At 37.8% G+C, this 21328-nt stretch overlaps 1 protein-coding gene across 2 annotated transcripts in view; it reads right to left on the minus strand.

The window, feature by feature from the left end:
- The window catches only part of LOC131433154 (ATP-binding cassette sub-family G member 4), a 90639-nt gene that overhangs the window by 53489 nt on the left and 15822 nt on the right, over window positions 1-21328 (minus strand). The window contains exon 2 of one of the 2 annotated variants that reach the window (XM_058599991.1): window positions 13157-13287. In XM_058599991.1, the coding sequence (XP_058455974.1) occupies window positions 13157-13287 (131 nt within the window). Of the gene's footprint in view, window positions 1-13156; window positions 13779-21328 lie in introns of those variants that run through there. The other variant, XM_058599990.1, reaches the window with a different exon arrangement.

A 21328-nucleotide genomic window follows, 5' to 3' on the forward strand; every position in this document is an offset into this window, starting at 1 on the left:
AAACAAAAATGCCAACAGAGAATTAACTTTCTTCGTACAATAACCGGATCATGGTGGGGTGCCCACCCAGGAGACCTGATCAGGCTGTACCAAACAACGATATTGTCCGTAATGGAATATGGATGCTTCTGCTTCCGATCCGCCGCGAACACCCATTTCATTAAACTGGAAAGAATTCAGTATCGTTGTTTGCGTATTGCCTTAGGTTGCATGCAGTCGACTCATACGATGAGTCTCGAAGTGCTTGCGGGCGTCTTACCGTTGAAAAATCGATTCTGGGATCTCTCATATCGATTGCTAATCCGATGCGATATCTTAAATCCGATGGTGATTGAAAACTTCGAAAGGCTTGTCGAGCTCAATTCTCAGACCCGTTTTATGTCCTTGTATTTTGATTACATGGCTCAGAATATTAATCCTTCTTCGTTTGTTTCCAACCGTGCTCATTTCTTGGATACTTCTGATTCTACTGTGTTTTTCGACACATCCATGAGAGAAGAGATTCGTGGAATTCCGGAACACGTGCGCCCTCAAGTGGCCCCAAATATTTTTTATAATAAATTTAGAACAGTCAACTGTGAAAAGATGTTTTACACTGACGGATCAAACATCAACGAGTCCACAGGCTTCGGCATCTTCAATCAGAACATCACCGCTTCGTACAAACTCAGTGATCCGGCTTCAGTTTACGTCGCAGAATTAGCTGCTATTCAGTACACCCTCGAGATCATTGAAACGTTGCCCAAAGACCATTACTTCATTGTCACGGACAGTCTAAGCTCAATAGAAGCTCTCCGGGCAATGAAGCCAGGAAAGTATCCCCCATATTTCCTGGGGAAAATACGGGAACACTTGCGAACTTTATCTGAACGGTCTTATTCAATATCGTTAGTCTGGGTCCCTTCACATTGTTCCATTCCGGGAAATGAAAAGGCAGACTCATTGGCTAAAGTGGGCGCATTAGAAGGTGATATTTATGAAAGACCAATCTGCTTCAATGAATTTTTCAGTATTTCTCGTCGAAGAGCACTTGAAAGTTGGCAAACTACATGGAGTAATGACGAACTGGGACGATGGCTACATTCCATTATCCCTAGGGTATCGACGAAACCTTGGTTCAGGAGGATGAACGTGAGTCGCGATTTCATTCGTGTTATGTCTCGGCTCATGTCTAATCACTACACATTCAACGCACATCTTCGGCGTATTGGGGTCATGGAGAGCGGTCTCTGCACCTGTGGCAACGGTTATCAGGACATCGAGCATGTCGTATGGTCATGTGTGGGGTATTGTGACGCCAGGTCTGTTTTAAAGAACTCCCTCAGGGCCCGAGGTAGACCACCTGATGTTCCGGTTCGAGATGTGTTGGCGAGTCGGGATATTTCATATATGTTGCTCATATATAAATTCCTTAAACACATTAATATACAAGTGTAATCTGCGTTAGTTACCCCTGTTCCTCGACTGATGCTAAGAAGAAACTCCACCCACAGGTTCGACACTAACATCCGCCCGAATCTCCCCATCCCTCGTCTGTCCACCATCTTCATTGGAACTAACAAGATCTTCCTGCTGTCACTAAATTTTCTGCTTCCCCCTCCCACGTTTTTTCACCATCTCGATGTCAACTAATTAGATCTTTGTCGTTCTTAGTCATTTTGTTCCCATATCCCCTTTTTACTCTGTTCTCCGTAATATTTACTTCTCTGTATATATTTCTTTTTTTTCATTTTCCTCCGTAACATCATCATCATTGCCCACGGACGGCCGCTGTAGTCTATGAGATGAATATGGGCCACCCGCCTGGTATTCGTAGCCTGGGGGTGTTCCCCGCGAACCCACACGGACAGAAAAAAGCGGCTAATACCAAGATACTTACCAACGTGTTACATTCAGTACGCCGGCCGGTGCCGATTGCCAGCTGAAGGCGGGATCTGCCAAAGTCATTACATTATCTTAATATACTATCCTAGTTTTAAGTTATTTGTTAATTAAAATTAGAAAAAGCCCTTGGCATCTTAGAGCTTAAGCAGTGTGCCTTAATAAATTATATAATTGAAAAAAAAAAAAAAAATACAAATTAAGACAAACGATGTTCAGTGTTGGTTCCTAATCAAGATCAATCTAAGCAGACTCTCGTGCAATTGCGGATTTAAAAGTGTGACGATTGATTGAACTGTTTGATTGTAGATCATTAGAAATTTTGGTTGCCTTTTTTTTTTTTTTCAAATAAAATTTTTATTAGGCTCATTTGCTTTAGCTTAACATGGCCGATTGTCTTGTTGTTAGGGAGAGAGAAAGGGATGCCGTATTACGGGGCGGCATACTCCCCAGTTAGTAAGGGGACATAGGGAGGGTGGGACCTACACAGTATTGAATTGAAATTTGAATACATCATTGGTTTGTGGCATACATCTTTTAGACACATTTTGCGTTCGATGAATCTTCATGTTTTTCAGCTTGTAGCAATGAAGAGATTATTCTGGATTGGGATGCTTCGTTGGTGTGTTCTGACGTTGATGTGACGTTTTTGGGTAGCTTCCAGCAACTCAGTCAGTTCAAGGCAGGTGCATGCTCCGAAGCATCGTTTACACAGGCCATACTTCCAGCAACGTAAAGAAGAGTGCGGTAGAGCTGTAGACGAGAAAGAGATAGGGAGAGCACTAAATTTGAGCATTGATAGTTTTCAAGAAGTTATAGATGAGAGTCATATAAGGAAGATTTCGAGTTGCCAAGACGTCGCGGACTGGTACGAAGGGTGGTATACCTCGGGCCCGAAGGGAACCTATGAGTTGGGACCTGGCATCACAATACTCGACACATGTCCAAACAACATGTTCGATGTCATGATAACCCTCACCGCAAACGCAGACACCACTCTCAGCGAGCCCCACACGACGGAGATGCGCGCTGAACATATAATGATTAGACATGAGCCTTGACATTACACGAATAAAGTCTCGGCTCACGTCTAACCCCCGGAACCAAGCTTTCGTCGATACCTGTGGGATTATTGAGTGTAACCATCGTCCCAGAGTTCCACTATTCCATGTATTCTGCCAGCTAGCTAGAGTTTTCTGACGACAGCAACTGAAAAATTCATTGAAGCAGATTGGTCTTTCATAGATATCACCTTCTAGTGCGCCCACCTTGGCTAACGAGTCCGCCCTCTCATTGCCCCGTATGGAACAATGTGAGGGGACCCAAACCAAGGTAATCTGGTATGATTTTGCAGATAAAGCACTCAATTGTTCCCGTATTTTCCCCAGGAAATACGGTGAGTGCTTTCCAGGTTTCACTGAACGGAGAGCCTCAATGGAACTGAGACTGTCCGATACAATGAAGTAGTGATCTGTGGGCAGAGTGTCAATGATCTCAAGGGTATACTGAATTGCAGCTAGTTCTGCGACGTAAACTGAAGCTGGATCACTGAGTTTATAGGAAGCGGTGAAATTTACATTGAATATACCGAAGCCAGTGGACCCGTCTAGATATGATCCGTCAGTGTAAAACATTTTATTACAGTCGACTTCTTTAAATTTATTATTAAAAATTTTTGGGATCTCTTGAGGGCGTACAGGATCCGGGATTCCACAAATTTCTTCTTTCATGGATGTGTCGAAAAACACAGTAGAATTAGAAGTATCCACAAAATGAACACGATTGGGAACAAACGAAGAAGGATTTATATTCTGAGCCATGTAGTCAAAATATAAGGACATAAAACGAGTTTGTGAATTAAGCTCGACGAGCTTTTCAAAGTTTACTATCACCATCGGATTCAAAATGTCGCATCGGATTAGCAGTCGATATGAGAGATCCCAGAACCTGTTTTTCAACGGTAAGACGCCCGCCAGCACTTCAAAACTCATCGTATGGGTTGATTGCATGCAACCCAAGGCAATACGTAAACAACGATACTGAATTCTTTCCAGTTTAATGAAATGAATATTCGTAGCGGAGCGGAAACAGAAACATCCATATTCCATTACTGACAATATCGTCGTTTTGTACAACCTGATCAGGTCTCCTGGGTGAGAGCCCCACCAAGTTCCGGTTATTGTACGAAGGAAATTGATTCTCTGTAGGCATTTTCGTTTCAAATACCTAATGTGACATCCCCAGGTACCTTTGGAATCGAACCAGACCCCGAGATATTTAAATGTGAAAACCTGAGCTATGGTTTCACCCCCTAGTTGAAGCTGTAATTGCGCAGGTTCTCGCTTCCTTGAAAATACAACCAGCTCAGTTTTCTCCGTAGAGAACTCGATACCCATTTGAAAAGCCCATGTCGACAAGTTGTCGAGGGTATCTTGCAATGGTCCTTGGAGATCGGCAGCTTTGGGTCCTATAATAGACACAACACTGTCGTCGGCAAGTTGTCTTAGCGTGCAAGATGTGTTGATACATTCATCAATGTTATTTACGTAAAAGTTGTATAAAAGGGGGCTTAAGCATGAGCCCTGAGGAAGACCCATGTAACTGAATCGCTTTGTCGTCAAATCACCATGCTCAAAATGCATGTGTTTCTCGGACAATAGATTATATAAAAAGTTGTTCAAAACTGGTGAAAGACCATGCTGATGCAACTTCTCAGATAGAACGTTAATGGAAACTGAATCGAATGCCCCCTTGATGTCGAGGAAAACTGATGCCATTTGTTCTTTACGAGCAAATGCCATTTGAATTTCTGTTGAGAGCAACGCTAGACAATCGTTCGTTCCTTTGCCCCTGCGGAACCCAAATTGTGTACCTGAAAGCAATCCATTTGTTTCGACCCAATTGTCTAGACGGAAGAGAATCATTTTTGGCTGCCTTGTTCCACATCAATGTAGTTTTTTCAGGGTGGTGCGAGATTAACTGAATGATATTAAATATTTCTCGATTATCTCGTTCACACGTTCTTTTTCGTATACGTACCTATACGTTTCGACTATTGTCTTCGAGGATCTACGATAGGAAGCGTTTCATGTGACAAGGATCTTAGGTTGTTTTTTTACTAAGAACTGAATTACAAGCAGTATATTTCGTTTATTGTTTCAAAAGCTTCTCGTTGTCTGAGATTTGTAATGAGAAGCACAGATATCTACTGTTTGAAGTCTACTGCTCGCTTGTATGTTATGTTCATTGCTCGAATACTGTTCAGCGGTATGGAACCCGCTCTACTATAATGGAGCTCTCAGAATTGTATCAATACAGTACTGATTTATTCGTTACCATGGAATAACCGTCATCAGCTGCCAAGTTTTGAAGACCGCGGACTGCTTATAGAACTCGATATTCTGCAAGTGCGACGTGATCTGTCCCGTGCATTGCCGATCGCCGACTTTCGTTGAACAATATCATTTGTTCAGCACTTTTCGCGCTCGAGCTCTTCGTTACAACATCCTTCTTAGAATGCCTTTAAGCCTCACTAATGCTGTATCATTGGGTTTCGATTTCCATGCCCCACACAGCCGAATTAAAACTAGTTTTGCCTTTCTCATATAGAAAGGTTATGCAATCACTTTTGAACCGAGAGCTAGAGGACCGATTGTCATATACCATTCGACTCAGTTTGTCTAGTACGAAAAATGTATGTGTGTACGTAACGTTTTTTTGCACTAACGTAAAAACGCTGCAATTGGCTGCACCGACTTTCACAAACTTAGATTCAATGGAAAGGTCTTGTAGTCCCATACAAAATACTTCAATTTCAGTTGGATATGACGTTCTGCTCCGGAATTATGGTGTAAAATTTTCAAAAAATTGAAAATAATTTTATCTTGATCTGATTTCCGGTTCCGGAATTACAGAGTGATTAGTGTAAAAATTCAAATTTCAAATTACTCAATCACTTTACTCAAAGATGGCGTGACCGACTTTTACAAAATCAGATTCAAATGAATGGTCTTATGGTTCTATACAAAACTTCTGAATTCCATCTGGATCCGACTTTCCCTGTTTAGCTAGAATTTCATACACAAAAGTACGAAATTTTCGAAGCAGATTGTGAAACTATTTAAACTTGTAGGCCTGGGTATTAAATGGCAGCGTTTTTCAGGCTTTACGTCGCATAACTTGATTGATTAAATTTTTCTCAAACATCACTTCTTATTTATCGAGCTGGAAATATTAACATTGACACCAATCTACCAATGCCAAACATCACAAACGATTAAAGAAACGCCCAATCGAGCAATAACACATTCCCTCAACGAGTTCTGACACCGAGCTATAATACACTCTAAACAGTAGTCAGAGTTGTCACAAGTAGTTGTTGATTGCACTAGACGAGAATCTCAGTATGTTACTGTTCTCAAACAACATCCAAAAACAATCATATTGTTAATCTATCTGTTTTTTTGTTGAAACAGTCAGCTCAAGAAATAGCTGCAATTTTGTGATTTTTAGGTTCTCCGTGTAGCTCAGAATCCACCACACTCAAAAAAATCCACACGTTAACCTTATGTGAAAAAACACGTAGATTCCCAAAATTGCTTTGTCATCGGAGTTTACGTGATCTTCTTAACGACCATCGGATCATGATTGAATATGAAATGAATCATATGTCAGCATTATTGCTGTTGTCACATATATTTTATGTGTCGCGTACATACTTGAATTCATTTTGTCATGTTCATTTGGTGCTCGCAATATGGCGTCTATTGAAAAACTTCGATCACCATAGGCCAAATCCTTTTTGGCCCTTCTACGGTATTTATCACAATGATTTTAGGGTAAACAATTGCTCATTGATTTTATCGACAGCTAATTTTTATTATACTTTCAGATCTAATATTAGTACTGAGCAGAAGAATAATTTATAAGCAAATGTACCATTTTTTGAGTTTACTGAATGGCTCGACGAAACCAACCTTCAACAATTTATTTGCATGACCCATTGGTATTACGCGAACTCTGTGCATCAAAAATACGAGACTGAAACACAATTCATTTTGTTTTTTTTTTCTACAGTGGAGTCCAAAAGGCAAAACCTCTAAATTGTTTTCCAGCACATCAATCTTCTGAAAGTGAATCAACAAAATCACATCCTGAACTATTAGTTCCAGCTGAATGCATTCCTTAAAGGAAACAACGTTTGCTTCAGTTTAGCTGCTTAGAAGGGATTTTCACCAGCGATTCAACAGAAACGAAATTTTATGTCATTTAAAAGTAAAATTTTCAGAATGTCTGCGTGCAAACAAAATTTATCGCAATGTTTTGTTCAATAGACTATGTAATTTATTAGTTTTTAGTACCAACATACACAATTAGGATTTAATATAGACTATTAAGTAAAATTCTGGTAAAAAGTAAATTCAGATGAAATTAATTTTACAGTACAATTTAAATGAGCTTCGTATAAATTTCACAAAAACATTATATAGAATCAACGAAAATAGTCACAAAGATATTACGTGATACAAAGGTGAACTAAGAGTTCATGAGTTCATTCTGTGCTATCTATACATCACATAATTATTACAAGAAAAGTTCTATGGATAAAAATCACATACGTTTTCACGTAGCATTAACGTGAAGATTTTTCTGAGTGCATAACAAAAAATAGAGTGCCTGTAATATCAGAGTGACAAAAGCTTTCCGTTTGGAATGACATTTAGGAATTAATTTTCTGAGTTGTTGACAACAATACGGTTGAGTTGTCGTCACTCTGATATGACAGGCACTCTAACTAAAAGTTCAGAAAATAACGCCTAAAAACAGCGTTGCGGTAATTAAAATGATCATTCTTTGTTTAGATGCAAAAATTCTAATTCGAATTTGGATACAGGATGAAGTTCCAAGTTATTGATTCTGTACAAGAGAAGAGAATATGAATAATTATTGAATGGAAGGATCCATTAAGTGGTCTCGTCGTAGATTTTTTATATCACCTTTTGAAAACCGCATAACCAAAAATGCTAGCAGACTTCATGTGTTCTCATGACTATGTCGAAGCGGAATCAAAAACTCATTTTTACCGCCTTCGTGATATGTCATGCACGTACCGATGACAACATCTCGGTTCTGCATTTGATCTCACTAGGGAATGTGATGAGTGGTGATGCCTCCAGTTTTCAAAATTTTTACCTTTCCTCACCATTCGTAGCTTGCTGCCACAAACACAAAACAACTAAATCTTTCTCTTCTGCGTCAGAACCAGGGTCGTAATTTTTTCAAACATGACGTTAGTTTGTTTTTGCGATTTTGCTCGTCTGTCAAGGTCAACCGACGGTGCTTTTGGTGGCTTTGGATTTTCGGATCCATTGGTTGTACCCTGAATAAATTTCGGTGAAAAATGTTGAATTTTAGAATTTTAGATTTTTTTAGGTGATTTAAGCTATGTCTAATATTCAAGAGAGCCGTTGTTTTTAAAAATAAATTAGATAAATGATTATGCTTCACTAAATGTCGTTTGTGGTACCGTGTGCGGAAGTGTTTGCTATTCAATCCAATACTTTCCATTGAATTCGACCTGAGTTTATGAGACCATTCATAGACAGATATGGCATTTGTGAACCTGAGAAATCGATTGGTCACGCAACACTACGCAAAGCTGGAACCAAAGCAAATGAGATAGATCGGAATTCAAAATATGTTTGAAGCAACATATACTTGTTATCCACACTATAAATCGCAAAATCATGAACAACGTTGTTGGGTAGTTTCCGAGAGATAAAATACATCACAGTCGTTGGTGTGTTAAATGAAAACCGGTTCTTGAAATTAATGTTTGGTTGAGCTCGACATCAAAATCCAGAGTCACATCAACAGCAGTGCGTGGAACTGGAAAGCCGAGTTCATCACATTTTAGCATTTCCGGAGTCGATTGTCACTTAATATATACGGAATAGTTCAAAGCTAGGATGAAAATTAGTGCAATGCTATGTAGAAGGGCTAAACATACGTGTCTGAATTGGTATCATAGGTGAATTTGAAAATAAAGACTCAATTTGTTTGTTGATAAAGACTCAATTGACGTTCAAGCTTTCGGTTGCGTAATTCTCAACAACTATTTGATGACGAAATGATGCCAATAAATCTCCAGAAATAATTGATAGTCTACCTCTGAAATTCCGGTAGCTTAACGAAAATCTACCGGACCTCAATCAATCAAGTTAACCCGGACGTCACATTGTAATAATCAATACAACATGGCTACCAATCGAAACACTCGATCGCATTCAGTTAGTTGACGGTATTTAGTTGACTTTTGATCCGGGGCTACCGCTGCTGATGTAGTGTTTGTCAAATGGTGTTGGTTATCTCGTCTGATTCGTGCGTTCAAACTGAAACTTGAAACAAAGGCTTCATGACGATAAACGCATTACCCTTATCAGTTGATTAAATATTCTCTCCCCACCGGCGGACACTTGATGCTAACATTGAATGTCTATGTCGATTATCGATCGTCGCTCGAAGTTGTGGGAATTCTGGCACATGGCAACACAGTACGTACATATACATTTTGTATAATGAGAAGATTCCAATGTCCGATGACTGGACTGAGTCAGAAACATCAAAGCTAGTATTTGTTCATTTATTTATTTATTCATTACCCACAAAGAAGCACGACCGCGTTAGTGAAGGTGGAAGCAAAAGCACAAAGAAATTAAAGTCCGATTTGAATTGTTATTGTCGACTCGCTCAAGCGAAAAGAGTAGCAGAAAAAAAGAGAAACCTAGTCAGCTTCGCTCGCTCACTGGTCTGTTGGCTGACTTAGGGTTGAAGGATTCTTAAAACGGTGGCGCACGCGTGAATTACTCATTGTAGCATAACGCCTCATTCTAAAGAAAATCTACTGACGAATATTTAACAGCTACGACTGGATACAAAGAAACAGACACGGAAGCCATTTCGTAGAATTTTAGTTGAAGCTATTAAATTTTAGCAATTTTAATAAGTTTATCTAACATTGTTGCTACTTGTGACCGAGGAATTCTCTGCATCACCACAAGTGTCACGGGAGAGGATTGGTGTTAGTGGGCAAGGAAAATGATCAGGATTTATCTTGATAGATAATGTGATCTACTTATTCCGGAGAAATATAGGAAAAAAATTTTTACAAAAAAAGTATTTAAAATAATGATGTTTGTTAAACAAAAAGATAGTTTAGCAAAATAGAGTAACCAGATGTGAAACATTAAAAAACAAATGGTTACTGAAATTAGGGAAAGAGAAACAGGTGCATTTGTGGCCTTTTACGACATGGAAGCAAGAACTCAGTGCATCTACTCTTGGCTACATTTTTTTTGCTGATTCTGTCCGAAGAAAGATAATAGATAGGCCCCAGCCTATTTTTAAACTGTTCAACGATTAGAGTTCTTTCTTTTTAACAATAAGTTATAAAGTGTATCAGTGCTACATTTTGGTCCTTCTCGGTTTCTCATGTGAGAACGTAGTACATCAAATTAGGATGATTGCTACAGTCACCGTGCTTCTGTGCTTCTGATAAATCCAGAGAAAAGCAGCTGAGCCATCGAAACGAGTAGAAAAATGAACTTTTGGTAACAGTACAAGTTCCAATAATCCAAAACAATCATTCAACATTGAATAAGCTCAATCATGACAGCAAAAGCAAGGAAAACTCAACGGTTCCTAGAAACCATAATACCATAATAATAAACCATAATAAAATTGAAAGTAAGTGATTTTCAAGTAAACTACCGAAAAATGATGATAGTTTCATTCTTGACCGCTTGAATGGTTCATTTCAACATTTCAAAATATGAACCATTTAAAATAAGCAAAAGTAAAAGTAAATTTAAAAATACAGTCTTATTTTTTGAAAGATCAATGCAGTTTAGTTTTACATGGTTTTCAATCAAATTTTCGATTCAAAGCAAAGTCTTGGCATTACATTCCTTTTGTGGAATTTGGCCTTTCTGTTTCAACAGACTTCGCAGCCGATTCTTAGTGTACAGAATCATTGCTAGCCATGCAATGATTCTGTACTATGGATCCTACTGACACTAAGAATCCTTCCAGGTCAGGGTTCGAACATACGACAACTGGCTTGTAAGACCAGCGTCCTATGCATTGAACCGCCAACCAGGGACAGAGATTTTTCGATTCAACTCATGTCTATTTGATTCCATTATCGCTTTACATGTCGTGTAAATTCCATTTTTTTTATATTTCGAGCTTGATTCAAATATGATTTAGCTCCCGCGCAGTTCTACAGATATCAGTGTTGTACAGGACATTTTGGTTCAAAATACTATTATATAGTTAAAGCTCATTTGACGAAACTGTGTATCGATGAACAAGAGTGTCAACAATACATCCGAACAAAAATTAAAAACCCGAACAAAAATGCAAGCACGGAAAACGGAGTGAAAAGTCGAAGAAAATAAACTCGTGATAATACCAAAAAGATATTCTTCCACAAATTTTGCGAAAACAAAAAAAAAAGCAAAAACTGGATTATATTTATACGAACGACAGCAAACTGTTACCAAGACCCGTGCTCATAAGTTAAAGTTGACTTTCAGCAATACCGAGAATGCACAGAACTTCTCTGAGCTATTTTCAATCGAAACTATAGATTTGCTATCTGTTCATGAACGGTTCAAAAGAACTAGTTCTTTTAGAGTCATGAATAAAAGTTATCTATTACTATTGAATTTTTCGAGTTTTTTAATATCCAACTAACTGAAGATTATGAGAGGAAAAAGAACATGAAAATTATAGAGCCATAGTACTCAAGGAAGAGCAAGGATGTGAAGATAAAGTGTGGAAAAGTGAGTCGTGACAAGGGTTATTTAAGTAAGCAGAAGGCTTCTCGCATCTAAATTATTATCTTCTACAAGAGGAGTCGAACTTAGGCATGTCAGCGATGCGAATCACCCGAGTCTCTGAAATTTTAGAAAGCAAAGGTGAAAGTCGTTGGCTTTGGTCATAATGTAAGATAGTAAAAAGAAATGATGGCCAATTACATTACAATAAACGCTACCTCTAATCAAATTCCGTTGCGTTTTAATTTCTTATAATTTTCATATACAGAATTTCAATACAAAATTTCGACCCCCAGATGCAGATTTACAGATTTTTCTACTGAAAAATGTACATTTAAATCGGGCAACCCTGCACGCTATACGAAATTAAATAAAGCACGCTGAGTGCTTCGTTTGCAAAGGTGGTGGTGTTTTCTTCTTCCGTACAAGCACGTACCGATGCGTACCGGTTTTGCATGGACATTTTGTATGACGGTTTTGACACTCATCGCTATATAATTTCGGAACCGGAAGTCGGATCTGGATGAAATTGCATAGTATCTTTTAAGATAATGATAATTTTAATTTGAATCATGAGTAGTGAAAATCAGTTAAACCGTTGCTGAGAAATCGTTTATATATTCACAAACTAACAATATCTGTAAGGTAGATGAATTTCCAAGATGTTTTAGACAAATTTCCACTTATTGCGCTGTAATAAGGGAGCCGAATCTCGGATCCGGATCGACTTCTCGGGTCGTTTTAAAAGAAGACCCTTTATTTAGTTTGTGAAAACCGGTTGAGCACTTTCCGAGAAAATTGAGTGCGCATTTTCACATGGATTGGCGCATATTACCTTGTGTAAAAGAGTAATTCTGAAACCAGATGTCGCTTTATAAATTTTGGTTCGTAAAACACTATCAAAACTGTTTGGTACAAATAGATATCTTTGTTCTATATTTTTCCGTCTTAGAAACAGTCTATTTTATGATAGAGTCATGACATATGAACACAATGCAAATATACTTGGGCATATGTTCCGTACTTGCTGCAGATTATTGAAAAGCAACGAAAATAATCAATCTCAGATTAGGGGCATGTTCAATACTATTGTTTGCTTCGGATACATTATCAGCACCGTCGATCAGTTTCAAGGTTATAGGATCCTACTTTTTTGATTATTTTAGGATTTGTTTATCTATCTATCAACTGTCGGTTTTATCAGCTATAAGTATGGTTTGCATGTATATTATCAGTGCGCGATATGCTAATCGGCAGAAAATTAATAAATTTTTCCGAACTTTGAAAATAAGGATTAAAACAGAAAAATGCTTCCAGGCGCACATTTGAATCATTCAAACTGGCGCAACACGCCTATTGCTCAGAGGAAGTGAAAGCTTCTTGCGCTTGCAAGCGTTAGAACCAGGTCAAAATTATCAATGATGTTAAATACTTACTGTTGCGTCTTCCTTCCTTGACCCGGTATGTAAGATTGTGAAAGGCCAGATCCACAGCGGGTCGCGTCGGCAGATGGGATAGTGTTTTTGGTTGCGACGGCACAATCTGCACTCGAACGGCGCCATTTTTCCTATTGTCATCGAGTAAATTATTAGTAACACTACAACTGCCTTCGTTCACTTCCGACATGGTTTTGCCTTTTAATCTACTTTTTTCACCAGAAATTATTATCTTTATATTGTACTGTATGAACGTAACAATTTCGTTTTCGATTATCTACACTTTCATTCGTTTACTTCACAACTTTCTGCATATCGTTTCAATACAACGACAATGGTCATTACTATCATACATTACGCTGACATTGATGTTTACTTTGCGTTCTACGTGCTCAAGAATCACACGAACAACACTAACGAGAAATGATAACGATGTTCTTAGTGCTATTTGTTGAAGGGATAATCCATGAGAACAGGTACTTGACTCATCCAAATCTACAGGCGCACGACCTTCTGTCTGATTTTTCCTCCCTTGTTCAGCTGAAACCCCGCAGCGCAGAATCAACGTTGGATGGAACAGCCTGTAGACACTGCTGTCCAGAGAACGACTGAATGCGTGCTGTACGATATAATGTTTTCAAGTCGAACGATGACTAAAAATATATAAAAACATACGCTCACTGCAGCTGCCTGTACCTCGGTACCTCCGCGACGACGGATTGTACAAACACCGTTTCACCGCGGTGGTAGTGTGTTTAGACGGGGAGTGTAGGGTCGGGTGAACCCTGCCAATGTGTTTCTGTATACAGTGTTGCGTTATGGCAACTATGACCAGGTGTAGCACTCTCTCACTGTGATGTACGAACAAACCAAAATTGATTCTCTTGTGTCGCAGCACACTGAACGCATGTGAAATTTATTTTACCGCAGTGTGTCGAAGAATGCTATGCATTATTTACGTGGAGAACTGGACGAAATGAACGAGGACAACAACTCAGATAATTAATCATTTTAATTGTTCTCTGTCGGTAGAATACCGTCATGAAAAGTAGATTTTACCGCTTTAGGAGATTTTTTCTGTGATATTATTCTACATACATTTTGGTATCTCCAATTTCGTTACTCTTATAGAATGATAAATATTCATTTAACGTAATAATGCTTTATTTGACGTTCCAATGACAGATATTATATTTATGTTTGAGTATTTTTTATTTTTTGAATTTTTGGTGGTTGCTCAAAATGAAAACTACGATTTTTCACGAAAAAATCCGCCATTTTGCAACTGTAAAAAGCAACAAACAACGAAAAGGAGAACGTTGGGGTCTGATTTTTTATACGTAGGAAGTGTTTGCAAAATTTGAAAAACATTGGTGCAGTAGTTTTTGAATGACGATGGACACGGACTTTTAAAATCTGCTTTCGAGAAAAACGCGTTCAAAGTTTTTTTGTCTAAAAAATCAATGGAAACAATTTATTACTCCAGGGAGCCCGAAGAATCTAACATTTTCAAAAAATCATATTTTTTCTTTTATAACTTATTATAATGAAACATTTTAAGAATGTTTTATCATGTTTTAAGTCAATCAAAGCAGAAGCCTTCGGCCTATGCGCCGAGTTCTTACTTCTTCGCAGTATAAGATAAGTAAAGATACAAAACAAACAATAAATGATTTTTTAAAAATGTTACACCCTACCCGCCCCTTAACGTAATAAATGAGTTAAAAAAACTCGTGTCGTCAGCCAAGAAGACTGTGCCGAGGGAAGGCAGCAAAAACGTCGAAAAAGTGTTGTCAGTCGTTTCAAGAATAACACAAACATTTATATCTGAAATGTCGCAAGCAAGCTGGGAATTTCGTGTACAATCGTGTATCGGATTATCGAAATATTATACTACAACTGGAACAGGAATGGTAGTCGAGAAACGCATCAAACAATCAAAGAAAGCAAAGAACTAAATCGTATGGCAGGTCATCTGTACCTGAGGTTTGAAGTGTGAAAGTTACATAGCAATCAAGGAAATTTATTGGCAGTAGTCCTTGGAAAATGGTTGATTCGTCTGATCAGAACCAAGCCTTGCTATTACATTCCTGTAGTGGAATTTGACCTCTGTCTCAACCAGGCTCGTACCCAGGATTTCGTTTCGGGAGGGGCCCTCAAATAAAAATTATGTTAAGTTAATTTTCGGTGCGCCTTTTACCGGTAATTTCAACAGAAACTGGAACTTTCATTATTAAGTATTTAAATTAAATTTGGAACTGTTACCGAGAGAAGATTATTGTGTTACATTTCTTAAAGTTTACTGTCATGCCATTTCAGTCGCACATATCTAAGACCTTCTAAATGTCCATTTCTAGAGCACAAAAATTAACAATTGGAACCCTTAACCATTGATTTTAGCTATGGAAGCGATGCTCATGTGTTTCATGTATTGTCCCTTCATAGCGATTTCAGTCTTTAATCGCACAATAAGGGCACGGTAATACTTGCATTGAGGTAGTCCTACAAAAGTTTTCTATGACAAACCCAGAAAACCGGTATTAAAATTTTTCCGACCAATTGAGCCTTCCTTCCAGGCACTCGTACCGCTTCGAAACACGACTTCAGACCTTTGTCGGGTAATCATTTTGTTCTCTGGCGTATAATAATGGATCCAGCCAAACATGTACTTGAAGTGCACTTTTGTCTTCTTAGCCAAAAAAAGTATGTGCGGGATCCAGCGCTAGAATAATTTTCTCATCTGCAGAATTATGCCCAACTATGGTATACTCGGGCACTTTCTCTTTTCGGTCATCCAGTACAATTTAGTATCATTTTATTATTGTCGTATATTTTACCCCGGATTTAGGTCTCCACTTTATTTAGATACTGTTCGCTTCGTATCAAACATTTTTTGTTTGTTTCTGTTTCTGATTTCGAGAGGGGCCAGGGCCCCTCGGGTCCCCTTACTGGGTACGTGCTTAGTTTCAACAGACTTCGCAGCCGATTCCGAGTGTACAGAATCATTGCATGGCTGATGCTCCGATTCTACTGACACTACGAATTCTTCCAGGACGGGACTCGAACATACGACAACTGGTTTGTAAGACCTGTGCCCTATGCATTGAACCGCCAACCCGGGACGCGATCTGATAAAGAAACTCCGAAACTGTTCCGATATATGTTGGTCGGATTGGACATAGTGCTGTTAGAGAAAAAAAATCTGTTTTAAGTATTTCTCATATAACTCATAATATCATAAATATCACTAGAGGATATTTCAAAAAAAAATTATTTGAAACTTTAATAAAAACTAGAAAGTTTGATTGGGAAAACACTAACATAACGTTTTCCATTTTAAACAGTTATAAGCCAAATTTAGAAGATTTTTTTGCATTTTTGTTGTAAGTGACGGTTAGAAATGGAATTCATCAGACCATAAGACCTTTCATTTGAGCCTAAGTTTGTGAAAATCAGTGCAGCCATCTCTGAGAAAATCAAATGACATTATATGACACAACCACACAACATTTTCTGATCAGCTTGAGGGCAAATATTCAATAGCAGTTTCAATTCTTACAACTAATAATAATCATTCATGCGCTCAGCGACGTGACTCTCGGAGTGTTATCGGATCACCTATTTTGACAAAGCAAAAGACTAAATGGAATTGCGACTTGTGAAGTTTGAACGGTAACGAATATATTTTTGCACTGTGTTAAAAGCGACTATTCCACTGTTCTAATACATTAGGGTAGGGTGGTTCTTTTTTCCTACCGGTGGCCCCATCACGACCTACAAATGTTTCTCAGCCTTCATATCAGTGGTACCTTTTGATAGCTTTGGCTTTATTATCGACAATTTAGTATTAAAACTTATGTTTTTCGAGCATTGTCATTTATTTTGGAGGGTAAGGAAAATCACGTAAACAGTGCGTCTTATCATTACAAAAAAATCTGATTGCAGGTTTTTTACGATTCGTAATAGCTTCGACTGTAGTCATGCATTTATGTAAGTTGTATCGATCTAAGATAACTGGAAGTCATTTTTAGAGAATAAAAGTGGTAGTCCGAAGCCGACTCCCAAAGGGTGATCCAGTATCAAACTTTTAGGAATCCAATTTCATACCTTTAATAATGAGTGATAATTGTGTGTTCGACTCCCAAAACATCAATTTAAAATAAGGGGTCGGAATGGCACCATTCCTTTTCAATGTGATCAACATTGCACACTACCACAATACATTCAACAATTACAATCCGAATGTAAATTATTTATTAGTATCTCACATATATTTAAAAAAAAATACAGGGTCCGGCACTCGAAGTGTAACCAATTGAAAAGGCCATAAATTCAGTTTGGAAAATTACTTTTACTTAATTCAAAGTACAAAATGTGTAAAAATAATACAAAATTCAGAATCAATTCACTTTTGCTCGATATGACCACCTTTTGCCTTGACTATGTCAAAAAAAACGAATCGCAAGCTGCCCGAATGTGACTTGCAGGTATTTTGGCCCACTCGCCTCGAGACTGGTGTATCTTTTAGTTCGGACTTTGCTCTCCAAAATGGCCCAAAGAGAATAATCCATTGGATTCGCATCTGGTAAATTCGAGAGCCATTGTGTGGACGTGATGAAGTTCGGAACGTTGTTTTTCAGCCATTCTTGGTTCACTCGAGCTTTGTGAGACGGTGCCGAGTCCTGCTGAAACGTCCATGGTCTGCCACCGAAATGTTTGTCTGCCCACGGTTTCAAAGCAACCTCCAGAATACTTTCTCGATAATATGTCGCATTTACCTTGACGCCAGGCTCGAAGGTCTGGTTACACTTCGAGTGCCGGACCCTGTAAAACATTTCAAAATTGATTTCCTTGCAGGGTCAGTTTCGGACCACCTTACCTTACATTGAAAAAAAAACCTTCCATTTCCTTTTTTTTTAATTTATACAGCTGTTAGAAAAACTGGGTCAAGAATATTTCTGATCAATTCTGTTTGGAGTCTATTCCACCATTCCTAAGGAATTACATTCTCGAATGATGTTTTACCCCCTTTTGTAATCCACCTAATGTAATACTGTCTTCAAAATATTTTCTTTGATTCTTGAAAGAGTAAGGAATAGCTTTGTTTGGCCGTCTACTGATAATGACTACGGATTGGAGTAGTTTTGAGGCCGGCTTAGAAATTGTTTTACGTTTTTTGTTTCGCCCTTTTAAGTGATGATATAAAATTTTTAACAAACTTTACGCTATAATTCCGGAATCGGAAGTCGAATCCGGATGAAATTCAGGAATTCTTATGGAATCACAAGACTTTTCATTCGAACCTAAGTTTGCGAAAATTGGTCAAACCAACACTAAGAAAAGTGAATAAGTAATTTTAAATTGGAATGTTTACACTATTCACCCAATAATTCCGAAACAGGAAGTCGGATCCTGATGAAATTTAGAAGTTTTTGGCGAAGGACTATAAGATCATTCCTTTGATTTGTAAAAAACGATCACGCCATCTCTGAGAAAAGTTAGAACACATATTTTCATGTTTTGTCATTTTGCCCCTTAACTCCGGATCCGAATATCGGATCCAAAGTTCAAAAATTTTATATGGGACCATAATGCCATCTATTTCAATTTAGGTTTGTGTAAATTGGTTCAACTACATTCGAGAAAAGTTGGTGCACTTATTTTAACATTTTTAGAAGTAGCAAATGTATGGATTCCAAGTCTGATGCACAGAAAAATTCGTTTTCGAAAATTTCAAACAGTATGTTAAACTAAATATTCATTGTCAATCAATTTAGTGCAGTGAAAAAGTGATTGAATTGATTGTTGACAGCTACATGTAAACTGTCATAACTAACTTACAATTTGAAGATGAACTTCGCATCTATGTTCTTCAAGTCAGGTTAAGCTTCATGCTGGATAGAAAAGGAAAAGGAAAATCAAAGCAAGGCGGAATAAGCAAAATCGCCATACTCCAAAATCTTTTTCACAATTCTTTACGATTGAGAACTATCAGAACAAATTGGCTCAAGCGACACATTCATAACGTTAAGAATAAAATTATGACATATAATATTTATTATTCCATTGAATATCATCACGGCCCAATGAAACATTGATATTGTCATACATTATGATCAAAAAAGAACCGGAATTTTATTGAAAAACGCAAAATTTCAATTTTTAATAAATTTCTTTATTATCGCCTTCAAAGTACTCTTATCCTGCGGCAATACATGCATGCCAACGCTTGATCCAATTTTCCATACAAGTTTTATAGGCCGCCGAAGGTATGGCCTTCAGTTCACGCAGCGAATTCTCTTTTATGGTCTCAAAACGCGTTCCCCGCAATGGCAATTTGAGTCTGGGGAAGAGGAAAAAGTCACACGGGGCCATATCTGGAGAGTACGGTGCTTGGTTGATGATATTGGTTGAGTTTTTGGCCAAAAACTGCGACACATCCAACGCTGTTTTTGAATGAAATTCAGCTCTTTTGGCATCAACCGAGAAGCGATGCGTTTCAAACCCAAAACATCAGTTAAAATGTGTTCGGCTGATCCATAAGAGATGCCCAACAACACAGCAATCTCTCTAATCAGTACAGAACGATTTTGCAACACGATTTGCTTCGCCGATTCAATGTTTTCTTCAGTAACAGGTGTTGTTGGGCGGCTAGGGATCTCATCATGATCCAAGCTTGTACGACCACCTTTGAAGCGTTTATACCACTCGTATGCCTATGTTTTTCCTAGACACGATTCACCAAAGGCCTTTTCTAACATTTTCAACGTTTCGCAACATTTAAATCCATTTGCAACACAAAATTTGATGCACGCACGTTGTTCTGAATTTTCATCCATTATAAAAATCGCCATACGAAAATTTTTCAACTTTTTTGTATAGACGCCAAACAAAAACTAATCGTACGATATGCGTCAAAATTTGACAGAATGTGTATAAAAGTGTTGCCAACGTCGAGAGAATAAAAGTTTACCGATTGGACAAGCGCGGGAATTTTCAAATGAAAATTCCGGTTTTTTTTTTATCATAAGGTATTGTTCCATTTTATAGATCTTCAAAAAGTAAAAATTACAATTACAATTATTTACTTTTATTGTCAGGCAAACCCTTTTGAAATGTTTATCTCGAATTATTCCATAATAAAGACAGTAAACTACAAAACTGTCCCGGGTTGGCAGTTTAATACATACGGTACTGGTCTTACAAGCCAGTTTTCGTATGTTCGTGTCCCGACCTGGTAGAATTCTTAGTGTCAGTAGGATCGTAGTGCTAACCATACAATGGCTCTGTTCGCGATGAATCGGCTACGAAGTCTGCTAAATTCCACAAGAGTAATACCAAGGCTAACTAAAATATTTTTGGTTACACGAACAACATGTTGAGCCTGATATTTTGAAAAGCATTTAAATGTTAATTTTTGGTAGGTTAATTAAGGAAGTTTCAATTGTACTGAGTATTTTTCAAAAAGTTCAAAATCTACTTAGTTTTAGCACAATTTAAAACTGAAACAATATGACATTCGAATCGATTGAACATGTTGAAGTGAAATGATAATATGATGAATTTTGTTGACAACGGCAGTTAACTCATCAGCAAATTGAAACAATTGATTTATCAACATTATCAGAACTAATTCAGTTCCAGGATTTTTAAAATTTCAAAATCTGTGTTTTCATAGACAATTGTAAATAGTTTTCAGACTTCTTCACCCAGCGTATTTCAAGCACGGAGTAAATTCAGTGATTCATTATTTATTCCAATTTGTGCATAAGTCACGGTCAGTGCAGTAAAATTTCATTTTCTATCGAATAATATATATCCCTACTAATTCATTTGACTTTTGCTGCCATTTTCAAGTGAAGCTCCCGGAATTCATCGTCAGTTAAATAATCGTACCTAGTCATTTGAAATTTTGCTTGCTTCAGCTTGCCAAGTAGTCTAGCTGCTTCATTGCCTTCGCTCTTGGTAGTAAGCAAGTTCGAACGAATAGAATTATAAATGGAGTATAGTATTAAAAATTAAAACTGAAGGAGGAAACAATCAATTTATGTGTATTCTGTGATTGATATTTCAGCTATCTGGGTTGTCTTTCATCTATTATCTTGAACCAATTCGAATGTTTACATGAACCTCATTTGAAGGCCGCTTTCACACTATTGAAAGAGATATTTT

This window comes from Malaya genurostris, chromosome 2 (genome assembly GCF_030247185.1).
Source record: "Malaya genurostris strain Urasoe2022 chromosome 2, Malgen_1.1, whole genome shotgun sequence".
In the NCBI taxonomy this organism is placed as follows: Eukaryota; Metazoa; Arthropoda; class Insecta; order Diptera; family Culicidae; genus Malaya; species Malaya genurostris.